The sequence below is a fragment of the Podarcis raffonei genome, chromosome 2, assembly GCF_027172205.1.
Source record: "Podarcis raffonei isolate rPodRaf1 chromosome 2, rPodRaf1.pri, whole genome shotgun sequence".
Lineage (NCBI taxonomy): Eukaryota > Metazoa > Chordata > Lepidosauria > Squamata > Lacertidae > Podarcis > Podarcis raffonei.
In genome coordinates this window covers 107,706,944-107,727,622 of record NC_070603.1, presented here as the reverse complement: position 1 = coordinate 107,727,622, position 20,679 = coordinate 107,706,944, and the positions used below count along the sequence as shown (strand labels likewise).

General features: G+C 47.8%; 1 protein-coding gene across 2 annotated transcripts in view; it reads right to left on the bottom strand.

The window, feature by feature from the left end:
* Window positions 1-20,679, bottom strand: part of GABBR1 (gamma-aminobutyric acid type B receptor subunit 1) — a 308,383-nt gene that overhangs the window by 200,191 nt on the left and 87,513 nt on the right. For both annotated transcript variants that reach the window (XR_008329165.1, XM_053378896.1), the window contains exons 4-6: window positions 5,240-5,443; window positions 3,156-3,344; window positions 765-797 (exon numbers count right to left, since the gene is read on the bottom strand). Coding sequence is in view for 1 of the 2 variants with exons in the window: in XM_053378896.1 (XP_053234871.1) it covers window positions 765-797; window positions 3,156-3,344; window positions 5,240-5,443 (426 nt within the window). In the remaining variant the exon portion in view is untranslated. The remainder of the gene's footprint in view (window positions 1-764; window positions 798-3,155; window positions 3,345-5,239; window positions 5,444-20,679) is intronic.

Below are 20,679 nucleotides of genomic sequence, written 5' to 3'. Positions count from 1 at the left end.
CCTCCTTTCCTCTGCAAACTTTGACCACAGCAACAGCACTGGTGCAGAGATGGGGAACATGTAGCTCTCTACTTGTTGTTGGACTTCAATTCCCACCAGCCTCAGCAAGCATGGCCAGCGGTCAGGAACGATGGGAGCTGTAGTCTAGCAACATCTGGCGAGTCCCTTCTCTGCCCTAGCAAATGGGACACAAGACTGAGCCAGCGTTTTAACTCCCATCTTCTCCCTAAAGCAACCGCTTGCCTATTCCTTCTCCTTGCTTGTTATCTCTGCCACGTTACCAACCTGCTACTTCCGCTTGGTCCAAGAAGAGCTCTGAGCTGCGTGTCATTCCAGCAAGGGGATGTAGGTCAGCCTGGGATTAGGGAGGGATGTGGAATCTGTACGTACTCCCTCGTGATGCTAACGCACCTTCCTTTCTACATGAGAGGGCGCCAGGGCCCTCCTCCAGACGTCTACTCAAATGTAAGGTTTGCTGAGTTCAGTGGGACTTGCTGCCAGGCAGGCGTGTGTACAGGTTTGCAGCCTGAGTCTCACTACTGGGTTCAGGATCCCAGTGGGGCAGGGAGGGGCGTCAAAGCTCTGTCTACTATCAAGTCCTTTAGGGTCAGCTGGAGTTGGTTGCAAGAAGCAAAGGCAGCCGTTTGTCACAAGGAAAACCACACAAGCCAAGGCCAAGGATTCGGCAAAGTGGAAGGGTGAAGGTGAGACATCTTTGTAGACGTGGGAGAGCAGGGGGGAAGGGCAGTCAGAACACAACTCACCTGATCCAGGTGTGTAAACAGGAGGACGCCACACTGTGGAAGGGAGCAAGGTAGAAAAAGCAATCAGAACCAAAAGAGAGGTCTGTCTCCAATATTGGGCAAACTGAGGCAACTGCCTCAGGCCATGGGCGTGGCAAATTTTCACCCCAGGGGCCTCCATGAGCTTTTTTTGCTGGCCAGCCGACACACCCAGTTCTTGTGGGGAGATGCAGAGCATCCATCCCACCCCATGCTTCTCTTTGAGGGTCCTTTGTCAGAGCAAGGCATTCTGGGTAAGTTGGCCTGGGAGAGTGTCTGAACCACCACTGATTTTTCACAGCAGGTAAGGTGTTTTTTTAATAGAATTTTTAATTACGTTTGTAAGGCAGATTAAATGATGCAGAATTGAGGGAACTCTTATCATCCTGTCAGCACAATTAAAAATACCTAGGATCATAAACCTTAATTGATTTAATTGGTATATAAATCTGCTTTAATGGATCACTCAGGCATGTCCCAGCTGCAATCCCAAAGTGCGAACGTCTATTATTAAGACTGAGGATGAAGTTCCTGCTTATTTTTGGAAACTATTTTGGTTTTGGTGTGTTAAGGATAAACCTTCTTCCATATGGTCCTCCTCCCCCCACATGCTCTGTTCAACATCTGAGGCCTTGCTCCAAGTACCACTTCGTATGAAACTCAGTCAGCAACCACCAGGAGCAGGGCCTTTTTGGTATCAGCCCCACTCCATAGATGTCATGACCCCAGACCCTGGGTCCTTGCAGTGTGCTGCAGAATACTCAAGGCCATGAGATTCAGGCTGCTTCCTCAGTGGGGAAGAACTGTAAGTACAATTTCCAGGAGCCTCCTGGCCAGATAACACAGCCCCACACCACCCTCAGAGTCCACAGCTGTCTCTCCCACTCCCCAACTCAGACGAAGGCCAGTATAAGGAGACTTCCTCTGTGGAAAGTGTACTATGCGTTCAGTTGGTTTTAGCTCCTAGCTTGGTACAAAAGAGCTCCAGTGATGCTTGGAGCTGTCCAAGGTCCTGATTTTCTTTGCTTTCTGTCTAAGAGAGTTTCCGACCAGACTTGGCCTGCCTTGATCCAGCCTACCTAGACTGGACTTTACCTGCTTGATCAGGCCTTGCCTGTCATGGCTTAACTTCAGTGGGTACAACCCACTTCCCCTGTGAGGTTCAAGAGCCTACGGGACTGGATAATGGGATGTGTACTCAAAAGAAAAATTTACCAGGGTCCGACACTTCGTCCTTTTTAGAGTCTGCCCAAGACATGGCTGTTCCAGAAGGCCTGTAATTGATTGCTCTCTTTACTTTGTTATTTTTGAGATGTTTACCGCCATCAAGTACTAATGTTTTACTTGATGACATTTGATGTCATCAAATTTTATATTGCCTCTTTTAAACTAACTGCACAACGGGCGGGCTCTTATGCAAGCCTCAGTGAATTCCACTTTGTGGGAAGGGCAAGATATAAGGAAGCTCATAATAAGGGATCTCAGCAAAAGCCTTGCTATGCCAACCAATATGTGTGGCCACCAGTTTGTTAGCACAATCCAGGGGACTAGAGGCTTTCCTGAACCCCACCCCCAGTTCTTCCATACCAAAGCCTTTCTCATAACCTCATTCTTGCAACTCATCTCCTATATATTTTGGAAAGTCGCTTGCTTGTTTGGCATGCATCTGCACATTTCTTAAGACGCCATAACCAAATATTCCATGATGATTCCTGAGATCCAGGAGCAGGTTCTTGTCTATGTTTAGATACAATTGGTCACTCTTTTTAATCAAGCCTGACCCTATCAAACCTGCACTGATTTTAATCACCAGTATAAAAGCTGCACTGATCTTTAGTTTTCTTGAAATTCCCAAGCAAGTGCCTTATATTCCAGAGTGGTTTCCCCCCCCATAGAAATACCATTTCATTCCTTACTCTCTCAGCAGAGAAGAGGAACAAGAGCCAGAGTGCATCATGTACCAAAAAAGTATCAAACATAGCTGTTGTAGTGTTAATTCTAAGCCCATTATAACTATATATTTTAAAAATTCCTGGAAACTTCTGCTAGAGTCACAGATCCACACACTTTTTTTCCTGAGTGAGAACTTTCTGCTCCAAATATAGTTATGGGTGTCCACAGGAATTTCCCCGGGGGTGCTGATCGTGAAAGTAAAGTACCGGTAAAATACTGAAAGGGGAGCAGCCTGCCAGCTTCTCACCAAAAAAGAGGGAATAATAGCACCTGTGCTTTTTTTGTTGCATAAACCATAATCTAGGGGTTATGGTTCAATTATTGGGGGGGTGCAATTGTCGTTGTCGTCCCCCAACCCAGGACATCTATCCATTTGCCCTGATCCCACCACTCCACCCGCTTTCCTGCTTTGTGACTTACATTCGCAGACAGGTTTGGAGGAACTCCAGCGGCCCACCTTGGTGCAGTTGCTACGTGGGCTGCCCACCAGGTGGAAGCCAGGATTGCAGCGATACTCCACCCAGGTGCCCTCCACAGGCACCCGCTCAATCGCCCGGACATGCACTTGTCCGTTCTCTAGGCTCAGATGCATCTTGGGACAGGTGCGCACTGCAGGGGAAAAGAAAGAAGCAGTCGTTTGAGAAGCACGGCCCAATTACTAGAAGTACGTAGCTTGGCTTGGTAGCATAAGTATACCTGAAGGGGTGTCTCCACCCTCATCGTTCAACCCAGACACTGAGGTCCAGCGCTGAGGGTCTTCTGGTGGTTCCCTCACTGCAAAAAGTCAGGTTACAGGGAACCAGGCAGAGGACCTTCTCAGTAGTGGGGCCCGCCCTGTGGAACGCCCTCCCACCAGATGTCAAGGAAATAAACAACTATCTGGCTTTTAGAAGACATCTGAAGGCAGCCCTGTTCAGGGAAGTTTTTTATGACTGATGTTTTAATGTATTTTTAATATTTTGTTGGAAGCTGACCAGACTGGCTGGGGAAACCCAGCCAGATGGGCGGGGTACAAAATAATAATAATAATAATAATAATAATAATAATAATAATAATAATCTTAGAGCTATTTACACCTGGATATCAAATGACCCTGTTGAATCAAGGAGAGCTCCCCAGCCACACACCTGCGCCTTCAGGATGTCAGGTACGGGACTTCCCATCTCCCTTCTGGTGGCTCACCCATAAGAATTAACAAGTGTTTGGTAGATTTATGGTCTTTTTATTACAGCATTCTGTGACCAGCACAAACAGGCAACTCTCTGCAAAGACATTAGTTGCCTACTCCGACTCCTCCTTGCGATTTCCGCAGCAAGGAGTGCGCCAAACAGAAGTCTCTCCCCCCCCCCCACGTTTCCTTTGTTCTCTGACATGCTTGGACCTCTGAGTTTGGGGGGAGGGAGGGGATTCCCTCCCACTCTTGACCGATATATTGCCCAGCTGCCCCCTCCCTTCTGGTTGCTTAGCTACTATCGCAAAGCTGGGCAGCTCCTCTCTCAACTGTGCAGCTTGCATGTCTGCCTGTCTCCCTGCTATTCCGCCTGGCCTTTAATTTGAATTCAGCCTGATCTCTTATTTCTCTTCTCTTCCCTCCCCCTCCCCTTTTATTAAGATCACCCGCTCTGAGACCCCACAGCTAATTCTCCCCTGGCCTCCTCGCTGGCCCAAGAAGGACCAATTCAGCCAGCTAGCCCTGGGGATTATCTAATGCTTATTTCCCCTAAACTGATTTCTGAATTTTGAATTTTATTGTTATTCATGTTTTTATACTGTATTTTATGCTGATTTTACAATTAAGTGTTTTAACGTTGTTGTTAGCCGCCCTGAGCCCGGTTTTTAAACTGGGAAGGGCGAGGTATAAATAAATTATTATTATTATTATTATTATTATTATTATTATTATTATTATTATTATTATTCTGGAGACACTGGAAGCAAAGGGGGTGGGCGAATATTCCCCTTCCTCTTCTTTTAGGATCTGATCTTCCTGCAATTGCATTCCCCAATCTTCCGATTCAGACCAGCTCCTGACACAGGAGGGGTGGCATCCCATCCAAAGCAGGTAAATCCCCGGCCTCAGGAGCTACCAGACCACTTGCCAAGATTCAGATTCAGCTTAACTGACCCTCATCCAACTCATTGCTAAGTGTGGACAGTGGTTCAGCCCCTCTCCGCAGCCTGGCCTGGCTCTGGGGGCAAGCAGAAAGACATGCATGGCAATAACTGTTATGTACTGAAGTTCTCACCCTGGGCCAGCAGGGGGATACTGTAGATATGCAAATAAGGGATCGAAACTGACATTCAGTGATTGGATAGTTTTAGAAAATTGTTACAGTTACGTTGTACTGGAGCTCTATATAAGCAGGCTGGCTGAACCCTTCAGTTCAGTTCTGACCTGGCCTGTGAATAAACAAGAGCTGTTTGAAGAATCGCTGTGTCGTCTGATATGTTCACCCACAACTCAACAATAACAACTCTTCCCCTCCTGCCACATGGGACTCACAGCAGCGGCTCTCGACTTCACTGTCCGTCCAGGTGCCGTTGGACAGGCACTTCCGCACTTTGGGCCCCACGATCTCGCGCTCGGGCCGGCACACATATTCGATCTCGTAGTCGAAGGGCAGGAAGCGGGCACTCTGGACCTGTTCGCGAGTCAAGCCTCGGTAGCGGATGCCGCCATCCCAAGGAGGGAAGATGAGTTTGCAGCCTGAGAGGGGAGAGGGAGAAGAAGAGGTGGAGGGAAGGGGGGAGGGCAAGGTAGAGGAGGGGGAAAAGAAGAAGGGAACAATTCAATTTTATTTTATTTTAAGCAGTGATCAGCACTGGTTTATAAGCAGCCTGCACCATGAGAGTCTGTGTGCTGTACTGCTTAGGATCTTGGAGGCCTGAGTTCAAATCTTGAATCAGCCACAAAGCTTTTCGGGTGACCTGGAGCCTGTCATTTTTTGACCCTACATAACTCCATTCTTATCCATTCTTAAGGAAATCAGCCCTGAGGACAGATCCTGAAGCTGAGGCTCCAATACTTTGGCCACCTCATGAGAAGAGAAGACTCCCTGGAAAAGACCCTGATGTTGGGAAAGATGGAGGGCACAAGGAGAAGGGGACGGCAGAGGATGAGATGGCTGGACATTGTTCTTGAAGCTACCAGCATGAGTTTGACCAAACTGCGGGAGGCAGTGGAAGACAGGAGTGCCTGGCGTGCTCTGGTCCAGGGGGTCACAACTAAACAACAACAACAACAAACTCCACAAGGCTGTTGTGAGAATAGAAAGCACATGTTTTCATTCATATATGCCACCTTATGGAAACTTACGGAATGAAAATAATAACTTCCTTCTTTGGAGATTTTAAAGCAGAGGTTGGATGGGCATCTGTCATAGATGCTTTAGCTGAGATTCCTACATTGCAGGGGGCTGGACTAGACAGCAGTTCTCAAGCTGTGGGTCCCCAGATGTTGTTGGACTACAACTCCCATCATCCCTGAGCTCTGGCCTTCCTAGCTAGGGATGATGGGAGTTGTAGTTCAGCAACACCTGGGGACCCACAGGTTGAGAAAGGCTGGACTAGGATGAAACTCAGGGTCCCTTCCAACTCTATAATTCTATGATTCTATAACACAATTTAAAAAATGGGTCCCCCTCTAAATCTGTCCTGGGGGGGTGTCCCCCAAACCCTCCAGAGCAGATCTGTGGATGCCACAGGCCACACGTGAAAGGAGGAGAGATTAGGGGAGTCCAGCTGCCCAAGCGGAAGTTGTTCCACTGTGTGTTTGCTGAGCTGAACGCTGCCCAGCATGCTAGAAATAAAAGAAGCATTTAAAATACAATTAAAAAGTACGCCGCATCTAGCACAGCACATTGCAACTGCTAAAACAAGCAGAAACATTGTTAAGTGATCATCCAAGACCCTAAGCAATTTTCAAGCAGCCCGTTGGAATAAATGTTTGGGAGCCAATTCAGGTACAGTACAAAAATCTTTACACGGCGAAGGAAGTCTTCAGTGAAGGAATTCTGACATATGCAATGCGAGTTATTTTACATAGATACCCTCTAAAGCAGGGGTCAGCAAACTTTTTTAGCAGGGGGCCGGTCCACTGTCCCTCATACCTTGTGACTATATTTTGGAGAAAAAATTAAGGAATTTCTATGCCCAACAAATAACCCAGAGATGCATTTTAAATAAAAGCACACATTCTACTCATGTAAAAACACCAGGCAGGCCCCACAAATAACCCAGAGATGCATTTTAAATAAAAGGACACTTTCTATTGATGTAAAAACACCAGGCAGGCCCCACAAATAACCCAGAGATGCATTTTAAATAAAAGGACACATTATACTCATGTAAAAACATGCTGATTTCTGGACCGTTCGTGGGCCAGATTTAGAAGGCGATTGGGCCGGATCCGGCCCCCGGGCCTTAGTTTGCCTCTCCATGCTCTAAAGGTTAAGCAAACCGCATCAGCACAGAGGGAATACAGAAAGCCATTTCCCAAGTTGATAACTATTCCTCAGTGAGCAGGCAGCCACCTGGGGTGCTGATCAGCCATACTGCCGGCCCACCTGGAGAGGGTTTTTATCGCACTTCCGCAACCAATTAGGGAATCCAGGGAAGCAGAGGAGCCGGTACAGCTCTCCTCAGCTCAGCGCATGGGCGGGTGCTCCAGGCAGATGGTGGCTCCCCGTATGGATTGATGCCCACAAGTTGCTACTTCGTAAATGGCCATCTGCATACGCCCCTAAATATAACAAATTATTCTATATGCTCCAGGCAGAAGAAGGGAGAGGCAACAGGGAGTGCATTAGCACTGCATTTCTAGGGAAAGGGAGAAAGCGGGTAGGTCACGAGACCAGAGGATTAGTGCAGGGTAGCGGAGAGGATGGAATATTCAGACCAGGGAGACCTGGATTCGAATCACCTACTTAGGGATGTCCCAACCTGGCTCACACTAGAGGAATGTTTGAAAGAGCTGGGTATGTTTAGCTTGGGTGAGAGATTAAGGGGAGGCACTTTACAATGAAAGTGACATTATGGGACTTCGAACAGTTGTGGCTTCCTGGACAGTTTGTAAAAGCTGCTAAGAGTTGCTAGGAGACCCTCACAGAGATGTTTAATGGTTACTTCTACTTTCCAGGGAACTCTGGGAATTGTAGCTCTTTGACGGGAATTGGGGAGGAACAACTCTCAACACCCTTAACAAACTGCAGCTTCCAGGAGGCTGTGGGGAAAGCCATGACTGTTTAATTAGCAGCGGGTGGCGCTGTGGTCCAAACCACAGAGCCTAGGGCTTGCCGATCAGAAGGTTGGCGGTTCGAATCCCCGCGACAGGGTGAGCTCCAGTTGCTCCTGCCAACCTAGCAGTTCGAAAGCACGTCAAAGTGCAAGTAGATAAATAGGTACCGCTCTGGCGGGAAGGTAAACGGCGTTTCTGTGCGCTGCTCTGGTTCGCCAGAAGCGGCTTAGTCATGCTGGCCACATGACCCGGAAGCTGTACGCCGGCTCCCTCAGCCAGTAAAGCGAGATGAGCGCTGCAACCCCAGAGTCAGCCACGACTGGACCTAATGGTCAGGGGTCCCTTTACCTTTACCTTACCTTCAAATATCTGAAGGGGTGTCATTACAGAAGAAGATGAAGCAGAGCTGTTCTCTGTTGCCCCAGAGGGCAGGACTAGAAACTAAATTGCATTTCAACTAAATGCAAAGAGAAACTTCCCAACGTGGCCGTAGCCAAGGGAGGGCAGGGAGGGGCAGCTGTCCCCCCACTAATAAAAATCAATAAAAAATACATAGCAAACGAGGTTCTGCCCCGGCCACCCCCCTAATAGAAATCCTGGCTACGCCCATGGTTGGGCCTGTTTGACCATGGGACAGGCTGACTAGGGAGGAAGTGGGCCCTCCTCTGTGGCAGGTATTTCAGCAGAAGGACGGTGGCCATCTCTTGCGTGTGCTGTAATTGCATCATCTGGCAATGTTGATCTTGCGTTGAGTGAGGGGGTCAGACTGGATGACCTCCATGGTCCCCCCAGGTCTCTCAGTCTGTAACCTGGGTGACCTCAATGGCACAATTGCTCTCGTTCAGCAAGAAGCAGCCATTTGCCTGCTCACATGCCGCAGGTAACTAAATCAAGGCTCCCTGCAAGACTGTAGCCCCTACTCAAAGCGAGTGACCTCATCTGACAGTGAGTAATTCTGATGCAAAGATGCAGCGCGATTACCTGCCCATAAAGGAAATTGCCTGTTCGTTCTTTGCATTAGTCACCACTCTTGGCCTTACCTCTTCCAAGTTAAGGCACCCACTCAAAAGAGAGAGCTGTTTCCATCTCAGCTGGCCATCAGGAAGACGCGTAAGGAAAGAACAGGTATGTGGTTTTTCTTGTTTCCTCCTCCCTCCCAATTCGATTTTCCTCTGATGTCGTGCCTTTGTAGATTGCAAGCACGGTGGGCAGGAACTGCGTTGTTTTTATTGACTTGTAAGCCACCCCAGGAACCTCTTTTTAGGCTCCAAAATAAGCAACTCTTGGGAACCTTTTTTTAAAAAGAAAAATCGAAGAACGGGATAAAAAAATCTTTACGCAATGTAAGAGGATACCTGCTGGGTCAGAACAGAAAGTTCCCTTGGCAGCATAGGATCCTGCTTCCAATAGAGACCAGTCAGATGCTTCTGGGCATGTCTGGCTCCCCAGCAAATTGGTAGTCAATGAGCATTGACTATGTCTGAACATGGAAGTTCTGCATTCCATGGTGCTTCATGGAGAAAAACTAGGGTTGCTCTTCCTTTAGGTTAAAAGCAATCCTTTTTTCAAAAGAAGGAGGAAAAACAGTGCCTCCGATGTTGATTCAGGAATAAAAAGTGTGCTTTGGCTTTCCTTACACTGCACGCGGTTGAAGTGAGAACAAAGGGGAGAATTTGACATGGTCTGCTTTGAGTTCCCTAACACCGATTCTGCACAGTGGTTGTCCAGGAGGGTTTGAAGATGCATAACTCTGCAAGAAAGAGAAAGAGGCCAGAGGCTGACAAGGAACTGCGGGGGTGGCGAGGGAAGAGCAGGCAACCAGGAAGGCTCATCATGAAAGGCTTTGTATTTTATTTTTTTAAATGGTATTGTTATCAGATAGGAATAAAACAGAGCTGTAATTAATCACCAGACACAAAGGTGAGGCTCTTAATTTAATAATGCTAATTTAAGGTTCTGCCGAATGACCCCTTTATTCAGCATTCCTCCTGATCTGCATGCAGAGAGCTTATGGGTTGGTTAGGCTATATTTGGCAATTGCTGAGCATCTCTTCTGATTGGTTTACAGGGTGTTTACATGCCATATAATTACAGAATTGTAGATATATAAATGCAACGTAATTAGAAATATTATATTAGAAATTTATATATAGCAAAATGGGACGCGGATGGAGCTGTGGGTTAAACCACAGAGCCTAGGGCTTGCTGATCAGAAGGTCAGCGGTTCGAATCCCCGCTACAGGGTGAGTGCCTGTTGCTTGGTCCCTGCTCCTGCCAACCTAGCAGTTCGAAAGCACGTCCAAGTGCAAGTAGATAAATAGGTACCGTTCCGGCGGGAAGGTAAATGGCGTTTCCGTGTGCTGCTCTGGTTGGCCAGAAGCGGCTTGCTTAGTCATGCTGGCCACATGACCCAGAAGCTGTACGCCGGCTCCCTCGGCCAATAAAGTTAGATGCGCGCCGCAACCCCAGAGTCGGCCACGACGGGACCTAATGGTCCCTTTACCTTTACCTTATATATAGCAAAGGGAAGTCTATAGCAATTAGGTATATTTTAATCTAGTCAACTATGTGATAGGCTTATGTTACAAAACAAATATGGATTTTGAATTTGATGTTTGTAATTCTTTTTCAGTTTTGGAATAAAGTTTAAAAATAAAAATAAAATCATAGAATTGTAGAGTTGGAAGGGGTCCTGAGGATCATCTAGTCCAACCCCCTGCAATGCAGGAATATGCAGCTGCCCCACCCAGGGATCGAACCTGCAACCTCGGCGTTACCGGCACCATGCTCTAACCAACCGTCAATCATTCATTCCCCCCACATTTCTCACTTCCTTTCCCCATCACTTTCCAAACCACATAATATCTGGTCCCCCGCCCCCAATATTTAATTGTTTTCACATATTCATACAAGAAGCAACAATCAATATTTAAGAACCCCACCCCCACAGACACACCAAATTTTGTGTGTGTGTGTGTGTGTTAAAGTGGATTTGTTGTGCTAGGCAGGAAGATCACTTGAATCCGCTTTGATTATGCAAACCTAAATTTCTGATAGCTGCTAAAATCCTGCCCGGAAAATATAATGTGTCTGCAGATACCCTTATTAAGATAGTGAGGCGATAAATTAAAATAGAAGAAGCCGATCTAGGGAGATGGCTTCCGAGGGATTTTAGGCTGATATGGCTGGTGAATCATCCAGCTAGGCGTGGAGACCCCCTGGAGAGACCTGCTCTCATGATGTCTTCAAAAAATGGTGTGTGAATACAAATTCCTCTTTAAGCCTTCTCATTGGGAAGAACTGGCCATTTCTTCTCCCTTGGCAGGAGCCAATCACATGTACAAGAAAGGCTAATTATAACCCCCCTCATAGGTAGGTTCTAGTTAGGAAGAAATGAGAACATAGAATGGAATCGTAGAACTGCAGAGCTGGATGGGACATAGCTTAGCTGGTTAGAGCACCGTGGTGACAATGCCAAGATTGCAGGTTCAATTCCTGATATGGGAGAGCTGCATATTCCTGCATTGCAAGGGGTTGGAGTAGATGATCCTCAGGCTCCCTTCCATGGTATTCTAAGGGAGGCTGTTTCTTCAAGATTCTGGAGGAGGCCCTGGGCCTATTTTCTTATGCCAATGGGGCCTGTGTTACTGGACAAGGTTTAGTAACTCAAGTCCCAGATACCTAAAAGCAGCTTCTGTTGAGCTTATCTATATCTACTTGAGGGAGAGAATGGGAGTTGTTTTCTGCAAAACTGGCTGAAGCATGGCCGCTGAGGTCTTGGCAGGCAGGTTGACAATGGCTCAGCAGCAATCACTGTGTCCAGTTCTGGGCACCACTGTCTAAGGAGAACCTTGACAAGCTGGAATGTGTGCAGAGGAGGGTGACCAAGATGATTAAGGCTCTGGAAAGCAAGCCTTATGAGGAACGGTTGAGGGAGCTGAGTATGTTTGCCTTGGAGAAGACTGAGAGGTGATATTATGGTCATCTTCAAATATCTGAAGGGCTGTCAAATGGATGGTGGAGCAAGCTGTTTTTTTGGCTGCTCTGGTGGGGTAGGACCCAATCCACTGGATTCAAGTTACAGGAAAGGATATTCTGGCTGAATATTAGGAAGGAATTTCTGACAGCAAGAGTCGTTCTGACAGTGGAACCGACTCCCTCAGAAGGTGATGGACTCTCCTTCCTTGGAGGTTTTTAAATGGAGGCTGGACGGCTATCTGCCAGGGTTTCTTTGGTTTTGATTCCTGCCTTCCAGGGGGTTGGAATAGATTACCCTTGGGAATCCCTACAACTCAGCAATGCTGTGATTCTATGTGGAATGATTGGAACAATGCAAGTTAATGAACAGAGTGGGGCAAAGAATGTTCCAGGTACCGTATTTTTCGCTCTATAACACGCACCCGACCATAACACGCACGTAGTTTTTAGAGGAGGAAAATCTGTAGGCATGCCACCCGTAGGCATTCCCTCTATAACACGCACAGACATTTCCCCTTACTTTTTAGGAAGAAAAAAGTGAGTGTTATGGTGCAAAAAATACGGTATTCAGCGTGACAGAATGCGTGAACTGCGGAGAGATGATGTGTCGGTTCATGTTCGTGCGTGCATGAATCTCCTGATTTTTGTTCTTTGGGTTTGCCTGCAACAAGCTTACAGGAAGGTTGGTTTATACCAAGTCTTTATTTGGCATTTATTCTGATTTGTTTATAGGGCGCTTAAGCGACAATAAGCATACGTCCTGATTTGCTTGCGGGGCGTTTAAACCGTCTTTCCGTTAATCATTCATTCACCCCACGCTTTTTAATGCACTTCCCCTGTCACTGCCCAAACCACAAAGAGTCTGTCACAGCTTTAAAAACAAGAAGGGAGAAAGGATTGGATTTGTTGCTCTGGGGCAACAGAGCCCTCGAATCCACTTCTAATGCGCAAACCGGGCAAGCGAGCGCTCATCTCCCTCCTGCAGAAAACGGTGACAGTCTAGAGGCGTCCCATGTCATCCCCTTTCACTTGACTGATTGCATTTCTATGCAGCGTTCCATTCAATGAATCCCAAAGCGGCTTACAAACAAGCAGCAACAACAACAGCAACATGACAGAACATCATTCTACCGGCACAACTCATATAATTGTAATATACCGCTCCACCACGAAGCCAAGGGAAAAGACCATTGCAAAAGCCTTCAGCTGGCCTAATGACTCTATGGCATATATATATATATATATATATATATATATATATATATATATACCGTATTTTTCGCTCTATAACACGCACCAGACCATAACACGCACGTAGTTTTTAGAGGAGGAAAACAAGAAAAAAATATTCTAAACGAAATAGTGGATATATGATTTTTGTGGTTCATGATGTGGCCACAGACATGTGATCTGACAGTGAGTTTGGAGTAGCCCAATGCAAAAATCCTGAGGATCCATGCTTTGTTACCACAGAGGAGGGAAGGAAGGGGAACCATGGATCCTCTGCTCACGACTGCAGCAGATCCCCCCCGCCACCCACAGGCATTCGCTCCATAACACGCACAGACATTTCCCCTTACTTTCTAGGAGGGAAAAAGTGAGTGTTATGGTGCAAAAAATACGGTATATATAATTTAAGGGACGCGGGTGGCGCTGTGGGTAAAAGCCTCAGCGCCTAGGGCTTGCCGATCGAAAGGTCGGCGGTTCGAATCCCCGCGGCGGGGTGCGCTCCCGCTGCTCGGTCCCAGCGCCTGCCAACCTAGCAGTTCGAAAGCACCCCCGGGTGCAAGTAGATAAATAGGGACCGCTTACCAGTGGGAAGGTAAACGGCGTTTCCGTGTGCGGCTCTGGCTCGCCAGAGCAGCAATGTCACACTGGCCACGTGACCCGGAAGTGTCTGCGGACAGCGCTGGCCCCCGGCCTCTTGAGTGAGATGGGCGCACAACCCCAGAGTCTGTCAAGACTGGCCCGTACGGGCAGGGGTACCTTGACCTTATATTTTATTTAAGAAAAACAGGAAGGAGGCCTTTCTTGGAAGGTTGCTAAGGAAAGATGCGCCACCGGTTTGGTTTTGTGCCTTGGCTGAGCCGAGCCAAAAGGGAAGAAACAGGTGTGATCAGTGCAGGAAAAAACCTGAGCTGCGCATGCAAATCGAGCAATTACTGTAACCATGTAGTTGAGAAAAACACCCATTGGGGGAACTGACTTTCTTCCCCATTATGGGAAGGCTAAGGAATGATTGGGGGAAAACAATGAGTTACTGATTACCATCAATACCTCACAGGGAGATTTATTCCTATGCTCACAATGTAGCTGCATTTATGTATGGATTTTCTTTCTTCTTCAAGAGGCTGCCAACTTTACAACTGGCCCTGATAGCTGTGCCTCTAACAGCAGCATCATTTTAAGAGATGAAGATGTTGCTCTTCCGTACCTGTGAGTTTGTCCCGGAAGGCAAAGGGGCTGGCTGGCTGCAGCTAGTCGTGATGCTGTTCCTGAGATACCACTTCAGGTTTCAGCTCTTGCTCCAAGTAGGAACTGTGCTCTGTCGGACTTTAAAGGTAAAGGGACCCCTGACCATTAGGTCCAGTCGTGGCCAACTCTGGGGTTGCGGCACTCATCTCGCTTTATTGGCTGAGGGAGCCGGCGTACAGCTTCTGGGTCATGTGGCCAGCATGACTAAGCTGCTTCTGGCGAACCAGAGCAGCACACAGAAACGCCGTTTACCTTCCCGCTGGAGCGGTACCTATTTATCTACTTGCACTTTGATGTGCTTTCCAACTGCTAGGTTGGCAGGAGCAAGGACCGAGCAACGGGAGCTCACCCCATCGCAGGGATTCGGACCGCCAACCTTCTGATCGGCAAATCCTAGGCTCTGTGCTTTAACCCACAGTGCCACCTGCATCCCTTGTCGGACCTTAGAAAGGGGCATAAAATGGCCATGAGAAGCAATGGGAATAGGGCTCTCTCAAGGCCATTCAAACGAAACAGGAGAAAAGAGCAGGCGCCAACAAGGGTGACTGGGTCAACTGGAAGGAACACAATTCCCGGAGTTCCCTGGGAGGAGGGATTGACTGTTGCAGCACTCTGAGAACTATAGCTCTGCTGGGGAACAGGGGTCTCTTACCAACTCTCAGCACCCTTAACAAACTGCAGTTCCTGGGATCCATACCACTTTAAACAGCCAGGACTGTTTAAAGGGGTATGATGCTGCCTTGAAAATACAGTGTCAATGGGGAATCTCTCTAGATCAGGGGTCGGCAACCTAAGGCCTATGGTCCCCCAAACTGAGCTGCCCGGTCGGCGAATCCCCTTGCACTGCGCTAAACTGGCGCAGTATGGTGACTCGCTTCCACGGCACTGGAAATAGTGTCTGCGCATGCACAGATGCCGGAAATTGGATCTGCGCCGACGCCGGAAATCGCACCTGCTCAGACACAGGTGCCGGAAATCGCGTGAGTGTGCGCAATCCAGCCCACAGAGGGATCTCCGCCGAAGTGAATCGGCCCAGGCGAGGTAAACCTTGCTGACCCCTGCTCTAGATCTGCCAGGGTCTGTGGGCAACTGCCCTGTGGTCTGAGCAACTTTAAAAGCAGGTAGCAAATTCCTGCTAGAGGGACGCGGGTGGCGCTGTGGGTAAAAGCCTCAGTGCCTAGGGCTTGCCGATCAAAAGGTCAGCGGTTCGAATCCCCGCGGCGGGGTGCGCTCCCGCTGCTCGGTCCCAGCGCCTGCCAACCTAGCAGTTCGAAAGCACCCCCGGGTGCAAGTAGATAAATAGGGACCGCTTACCAGCGGGAAGGTAAACGGCGTTCTGTGTGCTGCGCTGGCTCGCCAGATGCAGCTTGTCACGCTGGCCACGTGACCCGGAAGTGTCTGCGGACAGCGCTGGCCCCCGGCCTCTTGAGTGAGATGGGCGCACAACCCCAGAGTCTGTCAAGACTGGCCCGTACAGGCAGGGGTACCTTTACCTTTACCTTTACCTTTAGCAAATTCCCAGTGAAGCATTTTTGGGCCCTGGAATGTCTCTGCCCTATGAATCTCCTAAATGTTCAGACCCAGGGCCTAGCAGTTTTCAGGCAGTATATAAAGAATATTTGTTATTGTTATTAGGCAGCATTCAGATTAGCAGGCCTATTAAAAGGAATGGACAAGGGGTTTACTCTGAGCAAGAGTACAGAGCTGAATTTATTATTATCCTTATTCTGCCTTTCTTCTAAGAATTTGTCCAATCTGCTTTTAAAGCCATCCAAGGTGGTAGCCACCATTGGTTCCTGTGGCGGTGAGTTTCATAGTTTAACGATGTGCCGCGTAAACTTTTCTTTTTTAACTGAGCAGCTTTGGTCCTATTGGAAGCCCCGGAGTTGGCGTAACCTAGAAATTTAGCAGAGTAAAATACACCGTCTCCCAAAGTTGCAACATTAGGAACTTAAGAACTGCTGCGCTGGATCAGTTTACAGGCCCATCTAGTCTTAGCACTTAGTACCCAGCAGTGGGCAGCCAAAAGCCCCTGGGAAGTTCAAAAATAGGGTATGATGGAGATGGCTGTCCCCTGCTGTTTGTCCCCAGCATCTGATAATTATGTTAGCCTGTAATGAAGGCAAACCGCTCAGCAGTCTCCTCAACAAAGAAAATTGCCGTGTAATTAACAGGCATTCAAGTGGGTTTCGTTTCCAGACAAAGAAGCAGCAAACCACCAACCACATTTTCGTATTCATTAAAGGCATTTATCCCTACATACCAAAAAGGTGGGGGGGGGGAGGGAATGCAAAAGAGGAAGCACAGATTTCGGCTATTGTTGCTTGCTCCATTGAGTTCTGAAAAGCTTTTGACTCCATCTGGCCTCCTGAACCAAACCTTAAATTGCTACCATGTGGAGTCTGAGGCGAACATATGACCTTATCAAATCCAATCTCTCAGTATGATTAAAGAACAAACAAACTGGTGCTTTGGATTGAGGGAGAAGAATAAATCAGGGGTGTAACGCCAGCTTAGTCCCAGCTCCGCTTTCAACCTGCGTATCAACAAACCACAATCTCCCCCCCCCCTTCCTTTCTTCGGCTCATCTTTAATAGAAAAATAAAGGAACCATATGGACTGAACTGGATGATCAGCATCCAGCCAGTTCTGGGCACTTGCAAGCTCTGCTGATCACCTTAAGAAAGCAGCAGATGAAGAGAGAGGCTGATTTGACGTAGCAGTGGATGGACCTGCTCGCAGGAGCAGATTGCTGCAAATGTGTTACTCTGCTGCAGAGAGAGCTGCATTGGGTGGTCTTTTCCTCCTGGGCCAGGTTCAAGGTAAGGTAAAGGGACCCCAACCATTAGGTCCAGTCGCAGATGACTCTGGGGTTGCAGCACTCATCTCGCTTTATTGGCCGAGGGAGCCGGCGTACAGCTTCTGGGTCATGTGGCCAGCATGACTAACCCGCTTCTGGCGAACCAGAGCAGTGCACGGAAATGCCATTTACCTTCCTGCTGGAGTGGTACCTATTTATCTACTTGCACTTTGATGTGCTTCTGAACTGCTAGGTTGGCAGGAGCAGGGACAAAGAAATGGGAGCTCACCCCGTCGCAGGGATTCGAACCGCCGACCTTCTGATGTGCAAATCCTAGGCTCTGTGGTTTAACCGACAATAATGCGCAGAGCGCTAAACAACTTGGGCTCACCGTACCTTGAGAACCACCTGATCCCTTGTGCTCCATTCTCCATCCCTGAGATCCACTGAGGGGAGACTTCTGGTGGTTCCCCACACCCCTGAGACGCAACACAACAGCCTTTGGGGCAGCAGGCCCTGCATTCCCTTCAACATTCGTCAGATGGAAATAGGGACATTTCTCACGACGACGCCACCACCCCAACTGACCCTCCTTGACTCCACCATGTTTTGTTCCCTCGCCTCACAGAGCATTTCCTATGAGAAGAAGGGCAACTGTGACCACCACTTCACCAGCGGGACACAGCACACAACCCCTCCACTGTCCTGAGAAAACCGTAGAAATCCTGATTTGATTTTATTCTTTGGTAGATTTACAAAAAGGGAAACACACACTAATAAATGAATTTTAGGAAGGGGCAAAGTGGTTTTTTAAAATCAAGACTCCTTGGCCTTTGTCCTATATACCTGAAGGAGCGTCTCCACCCCCATCGTTCAGCCCGGACACTGAGATCCAGCGCCGAGGGCCTTCTGGTGGTTCCCTCATTGCGAGAAGTGAGGTTACAGGGAATCAGACAGAGGGCCTTCTCAGTAGTGGCGCCCACCCTGTGGAATGCCCTCCCTTCAGATGCGAATGAAATAAGCAGCTATCTTATCTTTAAAAGACATCTGAAGGCAGCACTGTTTAGGGAAGTTTTTAATATTTAAAGCTGTTAACATTTGATTGGGAGCCACCCAGAGTAGCTGGGGAAACTCAGCCAGATGGGTGGGGTATAAATAATAAATTATTATTATTATTATTATTATTATTATTATTATTATTATTATTATTATTGCACTCCCCCCTGCTCCTCCTTTCTTCCTGCCCAGGGCAGCCATGTCCTCTGCCTGCACCTCAGAGCCGGTTTGTCACATGGGGCAGGGCCTTAATGGTAGCGACCTCTCCTCCTTGCCCGTTCTCCAGCAGCCACTACAGGCTGCCCAAGAGAGGAGGCTGGCAGTGGTGGCCATGGGGAGGCAATGGGGTGTCTCCTTGCAACTGCTGCCTTGGATGAGTGGTGGCTCCTCCTCTTCCTTGAGCTCAGCAGCAGCAGCATTGCTAGGGGCAAGAGGAACATTCCAAGATCAGATCAAACACCTGGATGGCTTTCATAGTTCTTGGACTGTCCCTGGAAAATTGGGACTCCCTGCCAGCAGAGATTTGGCAGGAACGGTCCCTCCGTCCATCCTGACGTCTTTTTTAAAAAATATATATATCTTTATTAACTTAAAATAAATACATTTATGAAAAAACAGACGTGCATACAAGTAAACAAACAAACAAATAACAGAAAAATCAAACAAACTGACACACTATAAGATACAAGAAGATTAATAGAATTATCATCATATATACTCCTGATACTGAACACAATTATAAAACTTATAGAGAAGAAATTTAAAACTGGCTTCCAGTTAATCTCACTGTACTTTATCTATCCATTACTTTATACCGCACAGTTACATATTTCTTATGTAATTTGTTTTCACCTCCCTACGAACTTATATTTATACAATACAGGGATCAGTCTAATTCTGCCAAGATGTTTCCCTTTATTCCATAGTTTTCTAAATATTCTTTAAAGATTCCCCAATCCTTCCTGACGTCTTTTGAAAGCTATATTGTTTAGACAGGGCTTGGCAATACTGATCTTCTCTTTTTAAAAACTGTCAGAAAGTTCTTCCTCATGTTTAGTCGGAATCTCCTTCCTTGTAACTTGAATCCATTGGTTCGAGTCCCACCCTGTTGTCTGGGCGGCCCAGGAACTCCATACCCAGTGCCCAGGCTTGCGTCCCAGGCAGGTCACTTCTGTGCTGCTCATGCAGCCATTTGACTTCACCCCTGGAGGCACACTCCATTGTCTCTCGAGACAGACAGATGCCCACAATGCAACAAAAAAACTGGACTTGGACCAGCGACGGCCCTTCAAACCAAGGACAGTCTTCTCTAAATTAGGTCACATGGCCATAAGAATGTAAGAGGGGCGTGCTGGATCAGGCCAGCGGCCATCTAGTCTAGGATCCTGTTCTTGCAGTGGCTGACTCATGGGAAGCCTGCAAGCAGAACCTGAGCACATTCCCAGTCACGGGCATTCAGAGGCATATATTGCCGCAGGTAGTGGAGGCCATGCCACTCGGATAACATTATGTTGTCCAGGCAACATACAGCCATTAGTTTTCAAAGAGAATTTAAAGCATGGTGTAACAACACCGCAAGAAAATTCAATATAGAAATCCCACATCAGCCTAGGGAGATAGGCAGCAATGACCATAATCCAAGAGCCTCATCGATTGAACGTGCTGAACAACTTCATTAAGGGTGTGTGTTTTTTAAAGAAAAAAACCTCAAGAAACTTCTGTTAAGACTGAGGGCGCTAATATTCAACCCAGTCTTTCCACGGTGCTAAAATTATCTTCAAAAGGTGTTCTTAAAATGTCAGAAGGCATTAAAAAGCTCGGGAGAACAAGGAAGTATTTGCCTTGCGCTGATAACAACGTCGGTGCCAGGCTCTAGGGAAACTGTTCCACAAGTGGGGCAGGTAGCGCTGCTAAAAAGTCCCCCTTCATCATAGCCACCGCCTGCACTTCAGACTGAGGGAGCACCTGGGGAAAGGTCTCCGTGGATATTAGGACAGGGGTGTGGCCATGGCTCAGTGGTGCAGCAACACCAGATTCAATCTCCAGCATCTCCTGGGAGGGACTCCCTGCCTGAATCCCCGCAGAGCCCCTGCCAAGCAATTCTGAGCTAAAGTTGATGGACCAGTGGTCTGACTCATCAGTAGAAGGCAGCATCCTAGGTTCCTATGGGAGCAGGCAGTTCTATGCGAACTAGGGCTGTTGTCAGGAGCTGAAGTCAGGGAGTGGTCAGCAATGAAACAATACAGTAAATCACCCCAAGTCAGGAAAGCGAGATCTTTATTCAAATCAACGGAACAGCTCAGTCCTAGCGGTCTCAACCACCCTTCCCAGTAGGTCTTGCGCCAATGAGGCACTTGCGCTCTCTAAGACTCCTCCCCTGGTTCCTTTCCCAGCAGCC